This window comes from Papaver somniferum, chromosome 2 (assembly GCF_003573695.1).
Source record: "Papaver somniferum cultivar HN1 chromosome 2, ASM357369v1, whole genome shotgun sequence".
Lineage (NCBI taxonomy): Eukaryota > Viridiplantae > Streptophyta > Magnoliopsida > Ranunculales > Papaveraceae > Papaver > Papaver somniferum.
The window spans coordinates 176,630,254-176,645,860 of record NC_039359.1 but is presented as its reverse complement, the minus strand read 5'-3'; the positions used below and the strand labels follow the sequence as shown (position 1 = coordinate 176,645,860).

At 38.4% G+C, this 15,607-nt stretch overlaps 2 protein-coding genes across 5 annotated transcripts; one reads left to right on the top strand and one right to left on the bottom strand.

Annotated features, from left to right (window-relative positions):
* The first annotated feature begins 821 nt into the window (after positions 1–821).
* Positions 822–10,124, top strand: LOC113349852. 4 transcript variants are annotated; one of them, XM_026593893.1, is made up of 18 exons: positions 825–2,416; positions 2,523–2,720; positions 3,032–3,115; positions 3,405–3,464; positions 3,942–3,986; positions 4,385–4,578; positions 4,668–5,165; positions 5,377–5,473; positions 5,564–5,755; positions 5,843–5,932; positions 6,437–6,499; positions 6,717–6,791; positions 7,064–7,114; positions 8,072–8,149; positions 8,475–8,612; positions 9,039–9,146; positions 9,318–9,383; positions 9,574–10,124. In XM_026593893.1, the coding sequence occupies exons 1-18, from the start codon at positions 1,241–1,243 to the stop codon at positions 9,646–9,648; spliced, it is 3,288 nt and encodes a 1,095-aa protein (XP_026449678.1). In that variant the 5' UTR covers positions 825–1,240; the 3' UTR covers positions 9,649–10,124. The 4 variants fall into 4 exon arrangements, 3 of the variants coding, with proteins under 3 accessions (XP_026449678.1, XP_026449679.1, XP_026449680.1); XM_026593894.1 differs by lacking the exon at positions 3,942–3,986; XM_026593895.1 differs by lacking the exon at positions 9,039–9,146.
* A 62-nt stretch (positions 10,125–10,186) lies between these two features.
* On the bottom strand, positions 10,187–14,131 carry LOC113349853 (WD repeat-containing protein 70-like). The gene is made up of 8 exons (XM_026593896.1): positions 13,479–14,131; positions 13,162–13,374; positions 12,858–13,058; positions 11,884–11,991; positions 11,589–11,726; positions 11,256–11,507; positions 10,759–11,079; positions 10,187–10,675 (listed from the first exon to the last, which is right to left on the bottom strand). The coding sequence occupies exons 1-8, from the start codon at positions 13,968–13,970 to the stop codon at positions 10,511–10,513; spliced, it is 1,890 nt and encodes a 629-aa protein (XP_026449681.1). The 5' UTR covers positions 13,971–14,131; the 3' UTR covers positions 10,187–10,510.
* Between the last annotated feature and the right edge of the window lie 1,476 nt (positions 14,132–15,607).

Sequence of the window (15,607 nt, the reverse complement as noted above, 5' to 3'; positions counted from 1 at the left end):
TTTTATGTGCGCATGCACCTCATCATACATGGATACCCCTAAGCAACAGAATAAGAAAAAGCTAAGACCTCAAACTCCCAGCAACACAAAAACTGGAGATACAAGAAGAGGAAAACAAAAGACCACCACCAACTATTTGAGTGGTTTGATAAGGCATGTTTAGCCCTAGCACAAAGGTGTTGAATTTAAAATTTAATTTTTGCGGAAGGCATGATTCTCATGCAATTTGTTGGAGATTAATTTATCTGAATAAGAGAGGCTCCAAGAAAACTGTTAAAACTTATTGGATGTTAGAAATCCTCGGGCCTAACTAACCTCGAGAACCGGCTTGCCCGAGGCTTATTAAGCACACAACCTAGGTTTCCCTAGGCGATGTGAGACTATTTAACACTAACACCAACGATTAGGGCTATACAGACGGAGTGACACAAAAGACACAAGCGGAGTGATACGAAAATCACGAACGCACAAATAGTGTCGAGAGGAGTCTGGCTCATATCATGTTAGAAATCCTCGGACCTACCTAACTTCAAAAACCCACTTACAAGGATAGGATTGTCCGAGACTTTTTAAGCATAAGACGTAGGTTGCCCTAGGCTACTGTTTAACACTAACGTTGGACATGTCTAGAATGCGTGAATGTTTCCCAAGTCAGCCTCGAACCCTTCCATCTCCCCATTCCCGCCGATGACGCCCTAGCACCAACTGTGGCAATTGTGTGCATCTTTGGGATTCCGGTGTATGAAACGGTTAGAAATTCCATTCGCGGGTCCCAGGTGATTGTGTTTTACTTGGATCCATTTATTAGGGGACACGTGGGTTTTCCTCTGAAACCGAATACTCTTACCTTGTACGCGAAGACGCAAACAAATTTTGTGTTTCTTCTCTAGAAATCGCAATGAAACCCTAAAAATGCAGATTAGGTAATTATCAATTTGATTAATTCCTTTTATTTATTTATAATATCATTGGTCGTAATTAATGATGATTATACATTTACAAGTAACTTCTTCATCTTGAGAAGACATAGCACAACTCTTACGTTTCTGATTTCGAATTAGTTTCAATAATTCATTATTTTTGCAATTTAGAATTTTAATAACGTAGTATTTATGAAGCCCTAAATTTATTATATGTAAAATATAATTAAGCTTATTATTATTAGAGGAAGAAGAAGGGATTTTGATGTGTATGTGGAAAGTTTTTGATTCGTTTCAATGAGTTGAAAAGGTTAAAGAAAATGGAGAGGAATGAAGATGTGGTGGCCGACGATGATGGGATACCATCACCATCTAAGGTTATACATCATCAGGAAAATGTTGATGGGTTGTCTAGGGATTTAAAGCAGATTTCTGAGGGGAATGATGATTGCCTGTTGTTGCCATCTGTGAATTTGAAAATGAGTCCCGAGGTTGATGATAAAGAAGCATCACCTCCCAAGGATTTAGAACAGATATCTGAGGTAAAGGATGATTGCCTGTTGTCAGCTTCTGAGGGCTTGGAACATATGCCTCATGCGAGTCATGCCAATGATACTTCAACATTTAAAGGTTTGGATATGACTTCTGAGGTGAATGCTGATTATCCGACTTCACCATCTAAGGATTTGGAATTGAGTTCTGAGGTGAATGACGATGATATGGCAACATCGCCACCTAAGAATTTTGAACTAATTCACCATCGCTCGAATTCCTTAGATTCACCATCTAAGGAATTAGAAGTCGTTTTTGAGCTAAATGATGAAAGGATTTCGCCATTAAAGGAATTACAACTGGTTTCTGAGACGAATGATGATCGCCTGACTTCACCATCTAGCAACTCAAAGCAGATTTTTGTGGTGAATGCTGATCACTTGACGGCACATTTTGAACAGGGTTTTGAGGTGAATCGTGATGGATCAAAATCGTCCTCGCATGTTGGAATTCAGAATTTGGTGGAGAATGTCGACGGATCATCGACGTCACCGACTAAGGTGTTGAATCAAATTTCCAAGACTAATGATGACGAGCCACCATCTTCACCCTCTAAAGATTTGCAGCAAGAGCAACTCAGTGATGGCCGGCAACAATCTCCACCGAAGGTGTTACATGATGGGCCACCATTACCATCCAAGGTTTCACATCAAATTTCTGAGGAAAACGTTGACGTGACTTCACCACAAGAAACCATTAGTACTGTTTATACAGGGAGTTCAAACATGCCACCTATTGCCCCACCAGGGCACCGGCGTGTTAAAAGTGAAGCAGTAACACCCGGGCATAGACGCAGTAATAGTTTTCAAAAATTGAAGACTCAGATACAAAAGACTTGGCAATGGGGTGGCAGTCAGGAGGGAAATCGAGGGCCCTGGTTTTTTAATCCCGAGGTCTTGGCTAACCAAAAGCGGCAGTGGTATAAGCTTCACTCGAGAATGGCTGTATGTTACGTTCGCTTTCTTCTATGCTGTTTTGGCTATTACATTTAGCTAAAAGTTGCTAACATTAATTCTTTTGTCAAGTGACTTACTCAAGATTATGCTGCAGAGCCCCAAATATACCGAGCCCACCTTGCTATTCGAGCACTTCATTGTGGTGGGTCTTCATTCAGGTTCTAACCTTGACGCAGTGGAGGAATCTTTTGCCAAAAGAAGCACAAAGGAGTTAGAGATGCAGAGGTCTGAGAGGCTGGACTACAAAATGCTTCAACATCGAGGTCCTTCAATTCCAACTTTGGAACCCGAGGTCAAATCAATAACATTTTTATATGATTCACTCATCATTGAAGTTGCATTTTCACCCAGATGACGTGATACTCTGGTTTTTGTTCTTCTCTTAGAAGATCGTTAGATTGCCCAAAACTGCATTGTAAAAACCATAGGACGCTTGCAATACGGATATCTTTCTTTGGGTATCCACAGATTCCTCGAAATCGAACATTACACTTTAAAATGTTATCCCATGTTTCTTAATTTGGATACACAATCTATCGTGTTGCTTTTGCGCAAACGCCTGATGTTCGTGTTGTTGTTGTTGTTTTTCTTGCTATTTTGCAGCTCCTGTTTAAGTATCCTCCTAGGAAGAGGTTAGCCGTGCGTCCAAAGGATTTGACTGCTTTCTGTTTTCCTGAAGGTGTTAAGGTCTGCTATTGTCCCTTTCTGCGAAGCATTTGATGTAGTACATTAGTACTCAACAATCCATTCTTTTCAAATTTATGTTGTGATTGTATCTTTTATTCATGTAGCTTGATGCTTGCTAGATCTTCTCCTTTTCTTTATATATACTATAAGTTATTGGAGGGTTGTGTTCATGACTTGAAATTCTTTTATCTGTTCATGAGGATGCTACCTTTGCTTACTTCGTATCCCCTTGCATATACCTTCACAAATGTACGTTCTCATTAATTAGCTTGTCTCAACAATGATGCAGGCTCGCTTAATGGAGAGGACCCCATCATTGAGTGATTTAAACAGCGTCGTGTATGGACAGGTATATTAAACTAGTACTGACACAATCTTGATTGACTTTATCCATTTATGATTTGTCATTTAAGTAGGTTGCAGCATCAATAATATTCACATCATCTGCTCTAGTATTCCTCTTTACTTGCTTCTTTAGTTGAAATTGATTTCAATTGCTGAACATTCTTTCTTCCAAGCTATTTATTGGACTGAAATTTTTTAGTACTTTTATGCTTTATATTAGAGCCTTTGACGTTGATTCGATGAGTTTTGTCTTCAATCCTTGCAACTAGTACTTTTGATTGACTAGGTTGCCCTCGCGTGTCATGTATTTTAGTTTCGCTCTTGGACAGAGCACTATTACTTGAGTCCTTGAAAGTTTATATTTGTATTTTGTTGTGGGCCACCGACAGTGTTAATGATCGTTTTCTAGCTTCACTTATCCTTTATTTTTTCCCCTCACCAACGTCTTCTCTACTTCTATTTATCTATATTTATCTTGCAGGAGCATCTTGGGAGAGATGATATGTCGTTTATTTTCTCCGTCAAGGTAGTTCCTATATTTTATGTTGTGGATAATGTAGGCATAGTCATTATCACCAAGTTACTCTATGTCCACCCTCAACTTGCATATTGTGGTCAGCCTGATGTTTAGAATCTTTATAGTGATCTAAAGATAAGTTCTTATTGGCGGTATGATGGTTTATTTAAAACTTTGATGCATTAGTCTTTAGAGTAAAGCAAAAAATTGTCACGGAATGTCTCAAGTCTCAACATCTTTCTTTATGACATTGTTTCACTTCTCTAGGTAGCTGAAACACTTCGGTGGAACGTAATCTTGCTAATTTGTTTTATATACATTTTGTTCTGAAATTGGGATTATTTTGGTCTATCCATATAATTGGTAGGTCTACAGTAACTATTGAAGTGTTTTGTTACCCTGATCAGGTAGCAGATAATGCAACCGTTTTTGGTGTTTGCTTACACGTACAAGAAATTGTTCAGAGGCCACCCGTTGGTGTTGCCACTCCACCTTCTCTATCATCTGGGCGGCTATGCCAGTTTTTGGTTTCCGCTCCTCGGTGTTATTGCCTACTGACTAGAGTTCCGTTTTTTGATTTACACTATGAGATGTTGAACAGGTTTGTTAATCGTACTTCTATTGGTGATTTCTTATGATTGATTTTCAATGTTTCTGTTTATTTACTTCTTTATTGTTTCATTGGTGCAGTATCATTACACAGGAACGCCTGAATAGGATAACAGAGTTTGTTAGTGAAGTTGCTCTCACAGATCATACTGCGTCAGTCCTGAAATCTCATAACAAAATAAATGAGAACAATGTGTCTCGTGATAGTGATTCTAATGCTGATTGGAAGGCTTCTGCTATACCTCTCGACAGTGCAGTCGCCCTTACTGCAGCTGCAGCGGGGATTATATCTGATGAGGATGTTCCAACCTTTTCAGTCAGTTTTTCTGAAACTCCTGAAAGTGTTTCTGCTACTGAGGCTTTGGATATCCGTCAGAAAAGAGAAGTAGATGCTGCCAACGAAAAAAACCTGCAGGACTTTGATGGTTTTGAATCCGAGACTTCAGAAACCCGGTGTGGTGAACACGAGAGAGTGAACGGAAATTATGTAAGTGGCCAGACTTCACCAGAGGTTGGGTCTTTTTTTCTCCCTAGGAGCTGTACAATGGATCGTGCTGCAAGCTCTGAATCTTTATACAGGTAGTAAATGGTTTGGTGCTCTATTAATGCATTATTTACATGGTGGGCACTGGCAAATTATTTGCATGATTTTCTACATAATACCTCTAGTTTAGAACTTTGAAGCTGTCTTCAACCTTTTCTTAAAGCTGTTTTTATAGTGACAAATGTATGTCCAGTGGCTTTTCTCTTGTTGTTTCAAATTGAAAAACATTGTATTGTATTTTGCCAGTTCAGTAAGAAGCATGGGATCTGAGGATGAATATGAGGATGTTGACTCTGAGAATGATAGGAATGGAGGGGATGATGTGGTAATGAATTGGGCCAGGGTAAGTGTCGTCCTGAGCCATGGGTCACTTGAATTATAACTGAAACATCTGTCATGATTTTTTACAGTAACCTCTTTGACTCCATTTTAGGAACACCGGAACGACTTGTTGCAGATTATTTGTGGGTATCATTCCCTGCCTCTTCCACCTCGAGGAAGTGAAACAACTTTTCAGCCACTAGAACATCTACAGGCTATCAAGTATAGACGGCCAGCAATTTCTGAACTAGGGGTTTGCGAAGATTGCCCTGATATAAAACTTCAGGAAATATTAGGTGGTGAGGTATGATATTATTTCAGGCATGATATCAGGCCCTAGTCTTCTAGTTTTATTTGCCGAACTGCTGATGGTTTGTGAATTTCTTAAAAGGTCAATGTAAAGCTAGCTGCTGCTGAGGAAGCTTATGGGTTATCTATATGGACTACAGCAACTGTTTGCCGCGTTCTTTCACTTGAAAGTGTAATGCCATTTGCATTTGCATTTTCAGCTTTCAGTTATGGTTCTTCGGAGACTTGCTTACATAACTTCAGCTTTCTATTCTTGATGGATTTTATTGTTGCTAAAACTCACCTTTCGTAGCATCTCCCGAAGGAGGAGAGGTGACTCAGTAAGATGAATGAGTCATGGTTTTGTCTTTCTTTTTTACTGTATGTTCTAATCTCACATCAGGGTCACCTAGTAAAAATTTGTGCCTTCCATAACTGCTCCTGTCATCTAGGTTTTTTCAATCCAAGTTCTAATAGAACTTAGCAAGTTAAAAGGTTACGAGGCCCTGTCTTATTGGTTTAAACTATGATATCTAGCTAGTACCGCAGAAGGCTAGAAGTCTCCACTAAAGCACAAAGCAGATGAACCACTAGATAGAAGTACTGAAATATGTAATGTGATACTGATAATTCATAATTCTAAGAAATTTGCTTGCCATTGCTTGCATGGGTGCTGAATTAGATATTCATCTTTCAGGTTCTGGCATTATTTACTGGAGTATTGCTGGAAAAACAAGTAGTGGTGGTATGTCCAAATTTGGTAAGTGAATTTTGTCATTTGGTAGTTCTAATTTATTAGCTTGAGATGATGTAGATTTTGAACATTCTTTCTTGATAGATAAGCCATTTATTTTTTCAAGTAGGTGAATTGTATTTCATTCTGCAGAGATTTAGTTTGTTCTTCTTGTCAATGTATCTCAAAATATTATATATATGCTGTGTAACCGTCTTCTGACTTACTCCGCCATCATGTGCAGGGTGTGCTGTCAGCTGTTGTCTTGTCACTTATTCCGATGATTCGTCCTTTTGAATGGCAAAGTTTAATGCTTCCAGTAAGTCTGATATTATGAAGCTAATGTGAACCTGTTATATTTTTTAATTAAGTTTTGGATCCAATATATCCGTGATTAATTTAGTTGTTTTAATTCTGATGCTTTCTGTTTGAAGTTATCATCGGAAAGCCCTCTACAGTCTACACCATTTTTTAGAAGTTGGTATATTGTTTCTGATTGATTGTGCCTTGACCATGTTACTGGTTTGTCCATGTCATCTATTTGCTGGAAATCTAGAAGAATCTCACCAAGTTTCACTTTATCTTTTTCAGGTTCTGCCTAAGAACATGCTTGATTTTATCGATGCACCAGTCCCGTTCATTGTGAGTTTTTCATTTATTGTGATTCCTTTTTTTATCTCAATTTGCTGCACAAATTTTCTCAACATTAGTGTAAAAGGAGTGATAGCATTTTGTATCACTGGTTCTTTAAGTTTCTGATTTCATCATTGGAAATAAGGTATCTTGCAGGACCCTATATAAGGAAAAATCAGAAGAAAAATAAAAGCAGTTGCAAGCATAACCCAGGGGCTTCTCATCCTCTTAAATATACAGTCCCACTAACCCATTTTTAACAAAATCTCTTCTTCCAAAACTGAAATCCTAAATCAGAAATCCAAAGCAAAATAAAATACAAATTAGTTAATAGTAAAAGACAAAGTAAGCTCAAAGAGAAAATGGATGTTTCTGGACTGAGGTAGGGATCCAAATCTCCCTTAGTCAAAAATAATGTGGAAACAGACTATGCACATGTAGACCATATCATAGCATCAAACTAGGCAATCAAATTATTCACCTCATGAATCAGTCTTCCTTATGCTTTTGGGTTCACAGATACGGGCCACAAAAAAGTTCAGGGTGTAATTGTAGGGGTATGGTACATAAGTACATGACCAACAAACACTGGAGGTGACATTATATCTGAGCCGAAGCTGGTAATTCAAAAACAGCAGTGGTGGATATACATTATTTTATATTACAGTGTGAATCAAAAATTGATTCTGGTGAAACAATGGCAAGAGTTGGTAAACAAGCAAAGCAAATTCTAGCTGAAAGGTTCTTTTTTTTTTCTGAAATGAAAGGGGTTAACTGCGTCAATTAGAATAATTTCCATCCATAACAAGAACAATTCTATCATTGACTGCTGACTTAGGTGTGAGGCCTCTTCCATCCAGTCACTTGGCCGTCAACTGGCTTCCAGTATGCTTACATAGGTGATCTATTTTTACTTGAAGCATCTTTCCTGTTGTGATTCTCATTTCTTCTTATTGAATTTTATAGGTTGGCATACAACACAAACCAGCTGACCTGAAGATGAAAACATCCGACCATATCAATGTGAATGTGTACAAGGACCAGGTTTGTAGTTTTCTTTCTTTCTTTTCTTTTTTCTTTTTGTCGGTGATCTGGTTGTGTAAATTGTATTATTGTATTTGTCCTGCTAACTTGATTAACCCGACACAACAGTTTTCTAAGGTTCTGTAAAAGAGTCTCCCAAACCCTATTTTTAGCACAGAAGAAATCTATTTGCCTCGTCAAATAGATTTTTCCAACATTTTGGGTATAATCTCAACTTTCATTCTGCATCAGTAGGTCCTGGCCCATGGGTGACTGCATTGGTAAAAATGTTAAATGCTGTAAAAGCTTAGTAGAAATCATTTATTTACTCATGTGGACCTTGCAGGTGAAGAAAATGTGTTACATGCCGCCACTTCCTCGACATAGGGAGCTTATTGCTGAGCTGGGCCCGATCCATGCTAGACTGTCATGTCATAACTCTATAGCTGAAAGGCATCCCGTATATAGGTGTAATGAAGTGCAGGTGCTGACAGATTTTTAGATTTTTACTCTATGTTTGTTCAATATGCTATAAGTAGTTGCATTATGGTCATACAAAACAGTTATCGCAACTAATGGTCAAAAATACCCGAAGTATGCTTCCGATAGGATTCACTACTTTAATATTCTTTGTGAGTCCATGTTTTTTGCTGGTCCCATCCTGTTATATTGATAGCTTACCGTCCTTGTATGTCTTTATCACGGTCTTTCGGACATTCATTTTTGAGCACCAGTTTCTTACAAATTGGCATCCTTTTTTTTTTTTGAAGCATGGTTGGTTCCTGATTCTAGAGTACTATTGGAAATGATATCTGTGACGTGTTATATTTCCTCAGTCATGTCCTAGATTTTTTTCATCATCCATTTGTTTCTTTTGGCTATAATCTTTCAACGTGGATCAATGTCTTAGGCTGAAGCTGCTGGGCAATTTTTGACTGTCATGAGGCGTTACTTGGAGTCTCTTTGTGCAGATTTCCTCTTTCATACAATAACAAGTGTACAGTCGAACAATGATAGGGTTAGACTCTTAAGTCTTAAGCTGTCACTTTTATTGCAAAATTAGACTTTCCTAGATTAATGAATGATACTAAATTCAGTTATCAGTCACATCTTTAATTGTTTCTATGGATGTTGGTTAAACTATACTCTCTGCTATTTCATGTGTTGCTAAATGCTTTAGCCTTTTCAGGTTTCCCTGCTTCTCAAAGAGAGTTTTATTGACTCCTTTCCTAGTAGGGACCGCCCCTTTATCAAGGTAACTTACATTCCATAATTTATTACAGCTTGCACTTTTCTGACATAGTTTTATCACTTATTATCATAAGCAGTTTTTTTTAGGTATTATTCCTCTGATCTACTTTATTGATCATGTAAGCATGGCGCTTTGGAGTAGTAGTTTTAACCTGAGCAGTTTCTTTGCTGACAGTCCATTTTGCTGTTTGCAGCTATTTGTGGACACCCAGCAGTTCTCTGTTTTATCAGATTCTCGACTCACCTGTTTTGAGCATGACCATGAGTAGTAGGTTTGGAAGCAAAATTCTTTAGGTTTCTGCATACCACTTCAGAGCTTTTGAATATCAGCAAGCTGAATGTTTTGAAAATAAGAGATAATGAACGATAACAAGTTTCAAAAGAAAGGCCTCATCGGCAAGATCGTAGGCATCGTGATTAAGGAAAATAGGCAACTTCAGTGATTGTCCATCTATACCAATCTCGCCTTCAGCAAAGCTATTAACTCCAGAGAGATGACAGCTGCGAAGTTGTAGGCTCTCATTAACCATAGATCTTCACACACTCCTTTTCAGGATGTGATTTTTTTTCTTCTTTTCCTTGCCTCTCAAGCTGCCTTACAAGTTACGACCCACCATATAATTGTAAATTTGTAACCCCAATAAACATGGATTAAGCAGTTGCTGCTAGTCCCAAAAAAAGATACTTATGATTGTGCTTGCAATTGATGTTAGTATATATCATGTAATTCTAGCAGTTCCGAACATTAGCTGATTACAATTCCAGCTTTCTCTTACGATTGCCATGAGCTAACAACAAAAAGTGCCCTTATTTTAAATGTGCAATTAAATAGCTTCATAAGATGTTATGAGAACAGGCACATTCTAACACTGAAATGAAACAATACATTATGGGAATTTGTTACACTTATGAAATTACCCCTAGAAACCATGGATCCAATATCAAGTGGCATAATGTCTTAATGACTAGGATTTTATTATCATCAGAATCAAATAGCTCTATAAATTGCATATACCGACGGGCACCCTCTCGAACTGGGATTTACTGATACACAGATGCCAAGGATAACAAATGACTACAGCTCTGCAACAATGTAAGTATTTAACAAGGGGTGCCATTATTCCAGGTCACTTATTTTTCCTCTTCGGAGTCAGACTTTGCAAAAACTGGTTCAGGTTGTGTTTCTGCATATGCTGGTGCAATGAACTTGGGATCTTTTTTAGCCACATCAGCATATTTCAAGATAGCTTCTCGAGGGTCCTCATCCATCCACGTCTCCTTGATCATACCCCCTTGCTGCAAAAAAGAAAGTCACAACATAAGCATCTTCAGATCTCCATATACTTTATAAGAATATACAAGCCAATAACCACATTTACCTTAAGGAGATACTGGGTCAACATGGTCCCTTTAGTTTTACCAACTCTTCCTCCAAAACCTGGTCCTGACATGGGAAGTTCAGGTTTATGAGACTTCACCGGGTCCTTCAGTGCCTTCTCCCTTTCACGCTTGCGACTAGGCTGATCTCTGAATAATGGTAGTGCATGAGGATTGTGAATAACAGGCTTTGCCAAGAAATCATAAATGGACTTCTTTCTTGGTGCACGTGCAACACATGCAAGTGCTCCTCTTTCACTCATAGATGGATCATAAAGTACGTGAGTTCCTCCCTGGCTTTTATCCCCCATGGTGGCGAAGACCTAAAGAAAAAAAATGATTTAACACTCATATATTTTTACTTAGCAACAACCCTTAATCATGCATTTTGTTTACACCTATCAGCTTTTAGGTTAGTGCATCAATCTACACTAAGCACATATAAACAAATTTAAAGGCAATAGCATAATCTATCAAAAATGATGAGGAATTGTATTACCTGATTCAGCTTTGGGTGCCAAGTGCAACGCACCACACTGCATGTGGGAGATATACCAACTCTAGAAACAAGCTCGAGTTTGTTCTTATCATAGAAGTACAGCATTCCTCCACATGAGCTCTCTTTTTCAATTGAAGTTCCAGTGAAAATTAATTGCTCATCGGGGCTAAATGCAACATTTGTCTGTGCATAATTATTAGGTAGGTCCGCGAAAACTTTAAGAGGCTCTTTTGTTTGACGTAAATCCCAAACCTAACATAAATTCACAGCATTAAGAAGTGGACAAGGTCTAATCATCAGTATTGTGCCATAGAACAGGGAATAAAGACTTACCTTCATCGAACAGTCGGTACTTCTAGACAGTAGAGTTCTCCCATCATTAGAAAACGTAAGCCCGGTAATCTCGTCCTCATGTCCTTTCTGAATGTGTACATCTGGCCTGCTTCCCCACCCAGGCTTAAGGTTCCAGATCTGCGAAAATAAAGCAGCTTAGTGCACACAAGTTTTTCAAAGACATCTGAAGGGAATCACAGAAAACTGCACCGGTCCACCAAACAAAAACTAATCACATATACAGCATCACAGCTAGTTAACAGCAGAAGAATGTACGAAGCAACAGAAAAAGAACCTGTATGGAACCATCTCCAACACCGCCAGCAATGCTTTTGCCCTCGCGATCCCAAGTACATGTTGTGACGGGAACTCTTCCAGGCCTCGCAAGTTTAGGTTTGATGACCTGTCCATGGAATGATCACTGCAATTAGTTTATATTCTCCAATTCCTCTAACTCGGTGAGCTAAAACTTCAATCTATATATGGATCCTTGATGCTTGTAAACTAAAAATATTCTACAGTTTCTTGAAAAATGGACAACGCACTGGATCTATGTTACGACGATACGGACACGGTATCGGTATCTTGTATCCAATACGCTACTTCGATACGGCAACTTAAAAAACTAAAATACGTGGATACGGCACACACAATATAAATATCAGCTTAGCATAGATATATAAGTAGTGAATTTGCAAGATATATGCATATAATATGTACGATTAACCTTACTGGAGAGAAAAAGTCTGGATAAGAAGGAAGAAAGTCTAGAGCAAAATCAGTGGAGAGATTTGGAACTAATATTTTGTAACTATAGTTAAAACTTCTCATAGAATCTAGTAAAATATCTTAATTTTCTAATATTAAGGTATTGAGATTTATCTTGACAGCTGTTGATATCTAATATTTAGTCAAAGTTTTCTAACTGAGTTGTGTCTTGAAGTATTGGAGTATTAGTACGCGTATCCGTGTAAATACGTATCGATACGGCTGATTTTTTTTAGGCGTATCGTTGTAACAGAGACATAACAAGTATGGACACTGGACAGACCAGAAAAGGAACAAGTACCATGAAATCCTTCAACATTAACTTCCACAAGAAGTTTCCAAAATAGTTCATATTTGGAGGTTTTATTGTTGGACAAAGAACAGTCGCTACATAACTTTGAGAGACAACATCTTGCCTCACAAAATTCAGTGACTAGGAGATATGTCAGTAGAGTGCAGTTTTCATATATACAGATGTAGCTACTAAGCGGAGAAATATACCTGCTTCTGAGTCTTGAAGTCAGATACGTCCCATATACGCAGGGATCCATCTTCAGACGATGTTAAGATTGTCTCTTTCGCTCTAGGATGCCACTCTCCACAAGTCAATCCAGATATATGCCCCTTTGTGTTCTTCAAATCACGAATATACATATCCCCCTTTACAAACTCACCCAATGTAAGTCCATCTCGGTCATAAATCTGCAACATAGACGATACCAAACATTAGTAACCCAATGCATGACAAAACCACTACTTAGCATACACCATAGAAAGAAAGTAAAAAAAAAAAGTGAGGAATAACCTTAGCCGTAGCTGATCCAGTAACACACAAAAACCTATCAGCAGATGGACTCCAACTTAAACTACGAACTTGGTGTCCTTCAGAAGGCTCAATTTGTCTAAAAGATGCCAACCGAGAATTCATTCCTTGGAAGTCATACATCTTAACTGTATAGTCATAACTACCAGAGAGTACCCTTGAACCCGTATGGTCAACAGCTAGTGCTGCAACAACCTGTCAATAACATACAAAACCATTCTTAGTTCAAGCAGATGATTGCAAAGAATCATAGCAATAACATGATGTAACTGAGATTGAATTGAATTAAAAGGAAGTACCTTAGAATGCCCTTTTAGAACAATTTCATTACTAAGTGGAATTCGATACAAATCATCTGGTTCCCCATCTTCGTCTTCCTCCTCCATATTTGACGGTGGTGGTCGAGGAGGTCCAACCATATCACCACCCTCCTCCTCCTCATCATCATTTAAACCAGGGGGTGGTGGTGGTGGTCCAATTATATCATCATCATCTTCCTCCTCCAGATTCGAACCTCTCATACTCCCATCAGATGTTTCGTTTTGATGCGCAGGATTAGGGGGACCAATGGATTGACGAGAACTAGGTTTAGGGTTTCTTCTGAGATCAGTTAACCAGTTTTTAGAAGTAGAAGAAACTGAAGGTAGTTCATTACTAGTTGAGGACTGTTCTAGACTCCTACGAGTTGTATTGTGTATAATTTCAAGAGGTATTTGAGATTTCGTAATCTTTCCGAATGATAATGGAAATTGTGCCCTAACTCCATCGTATACTTCTCCTTCATCTTCCATATTACTAAATCTCTCTCTCTAAATTTCCTTCTGGGAAGAGGAGGATTTGGATTCCTGAATCCTAAAAAAACGAAGAAGAGAAAAGAGGAATCTTGATATGTGATATAGATTTCCCGCTAAAGGTGTACATGAATTTTAATTACCACTCTCTCTCTCATTGATGGATTATAGTAGTAGCAAGGGTATCAAAGTACATCCACGTTTTGAGACGTCTAAGAGCGTCCGCAATGGACGACTAAACCCAAATATAGTGTCCAGTTGATAGGCGTAGTGGGACGGACCATCGATCAAAATTTGATCAAAGACTAAAATCCAGATCAAATTTGGTCTGCGACCAAGACCAAACCCAAATATAATCGGGCGTTTATATAGTCCACGCCCCATAACCAGGCGGACGTATAGTCCACGTCCCACCCCAGGCGGACGTATAGTACACGCCCCACACCAGGCGAAAGTATAATGCACGCCCGTCTTTTTTTTTTTTAATCTTTTGTGTGGGGCGGGCTTAATACCTCCGCCCCACTCTTTACAAACTTCAAATGCATGGGGCGGGCATAATACCTCCGCCCCACTTTTTTTCTTTTTTTTTCTACACCGGGCGAACGTATACTCCCCGCCCCACACCAGGCGTTGGTATATTCTACGTCCCACACCAAGCGTTGGTATAATGTCCGTCTGACCAAATTTAGTTTTTCCACCGTAGAGTCACACACCAGATTAAACCCAAAATTTGGTCTTTTTTTTCCTCTTTGGTCTTTGGTTATACTCGCACCACTGCAGTTGCTCTAAATTAAGTGGAAATTAAATAAGAGGAGGATCCTAGTATCTCACAATGGAAACCACCTTTGCAGCGTACGACAATACTAATACAATTGGAACTGGTATTGTTTTACCTTCTCATTCAGGCAACTGCGAAGGAATTAAAGGGTCTTATGCAGATGGAACATTAAATCCAGAGATGGGAGAATGCATGGTGATTCGAGAAGCTTTGACGTGGGCAAGGGAGGAACACTTCACAAAATCCATATAGAAGCTGATACGAAACTGGTCATCCAATCTATTTTAGATAATATTCTCCTCATTCAGTGGGAAAACAAAAATCTTTTTAAGGAAATAAAACATTTATCTTTAAGTTTTGAACAATGTCATTTTTCTTATGTTAGTAGGGAAGATAATAAGGTTGCTGATTCAATCTCTAAATCAGTTAGAGAAACAACCACTAATGTTCATCTTCGCAGTAATTTCACAGAAGAGATTTGTACTCTCCTGGCAAGAGATTGTAATTTTCTTCCTACCTAATCAACAAAATTTTCTTCTATCAAAAAAAAAAATAAGAGGAGGATCCATGGACACTCTTAAATGGACAAGGTCAGACAAGATTTGCGTCATTTTCTCCGCAAAACCCAAACGACAATGAAATGAAGTATAATATTTTGATGCTATGTTCCTCTTATAAGACTCTACATTCCTACCAAAAAAAATGAACGCAATTCGAGATAGCAAACCTCACCATCTACAAATCTCAATTTCAGCCGTTAACTTTGAATGTCTGATATTCAAAGGGGTAGATGGTCGTTTTATACATCTCGAATTGTTTTCATTTTTTGTAGGAATGTAGAATATTATAAGAGGAACAT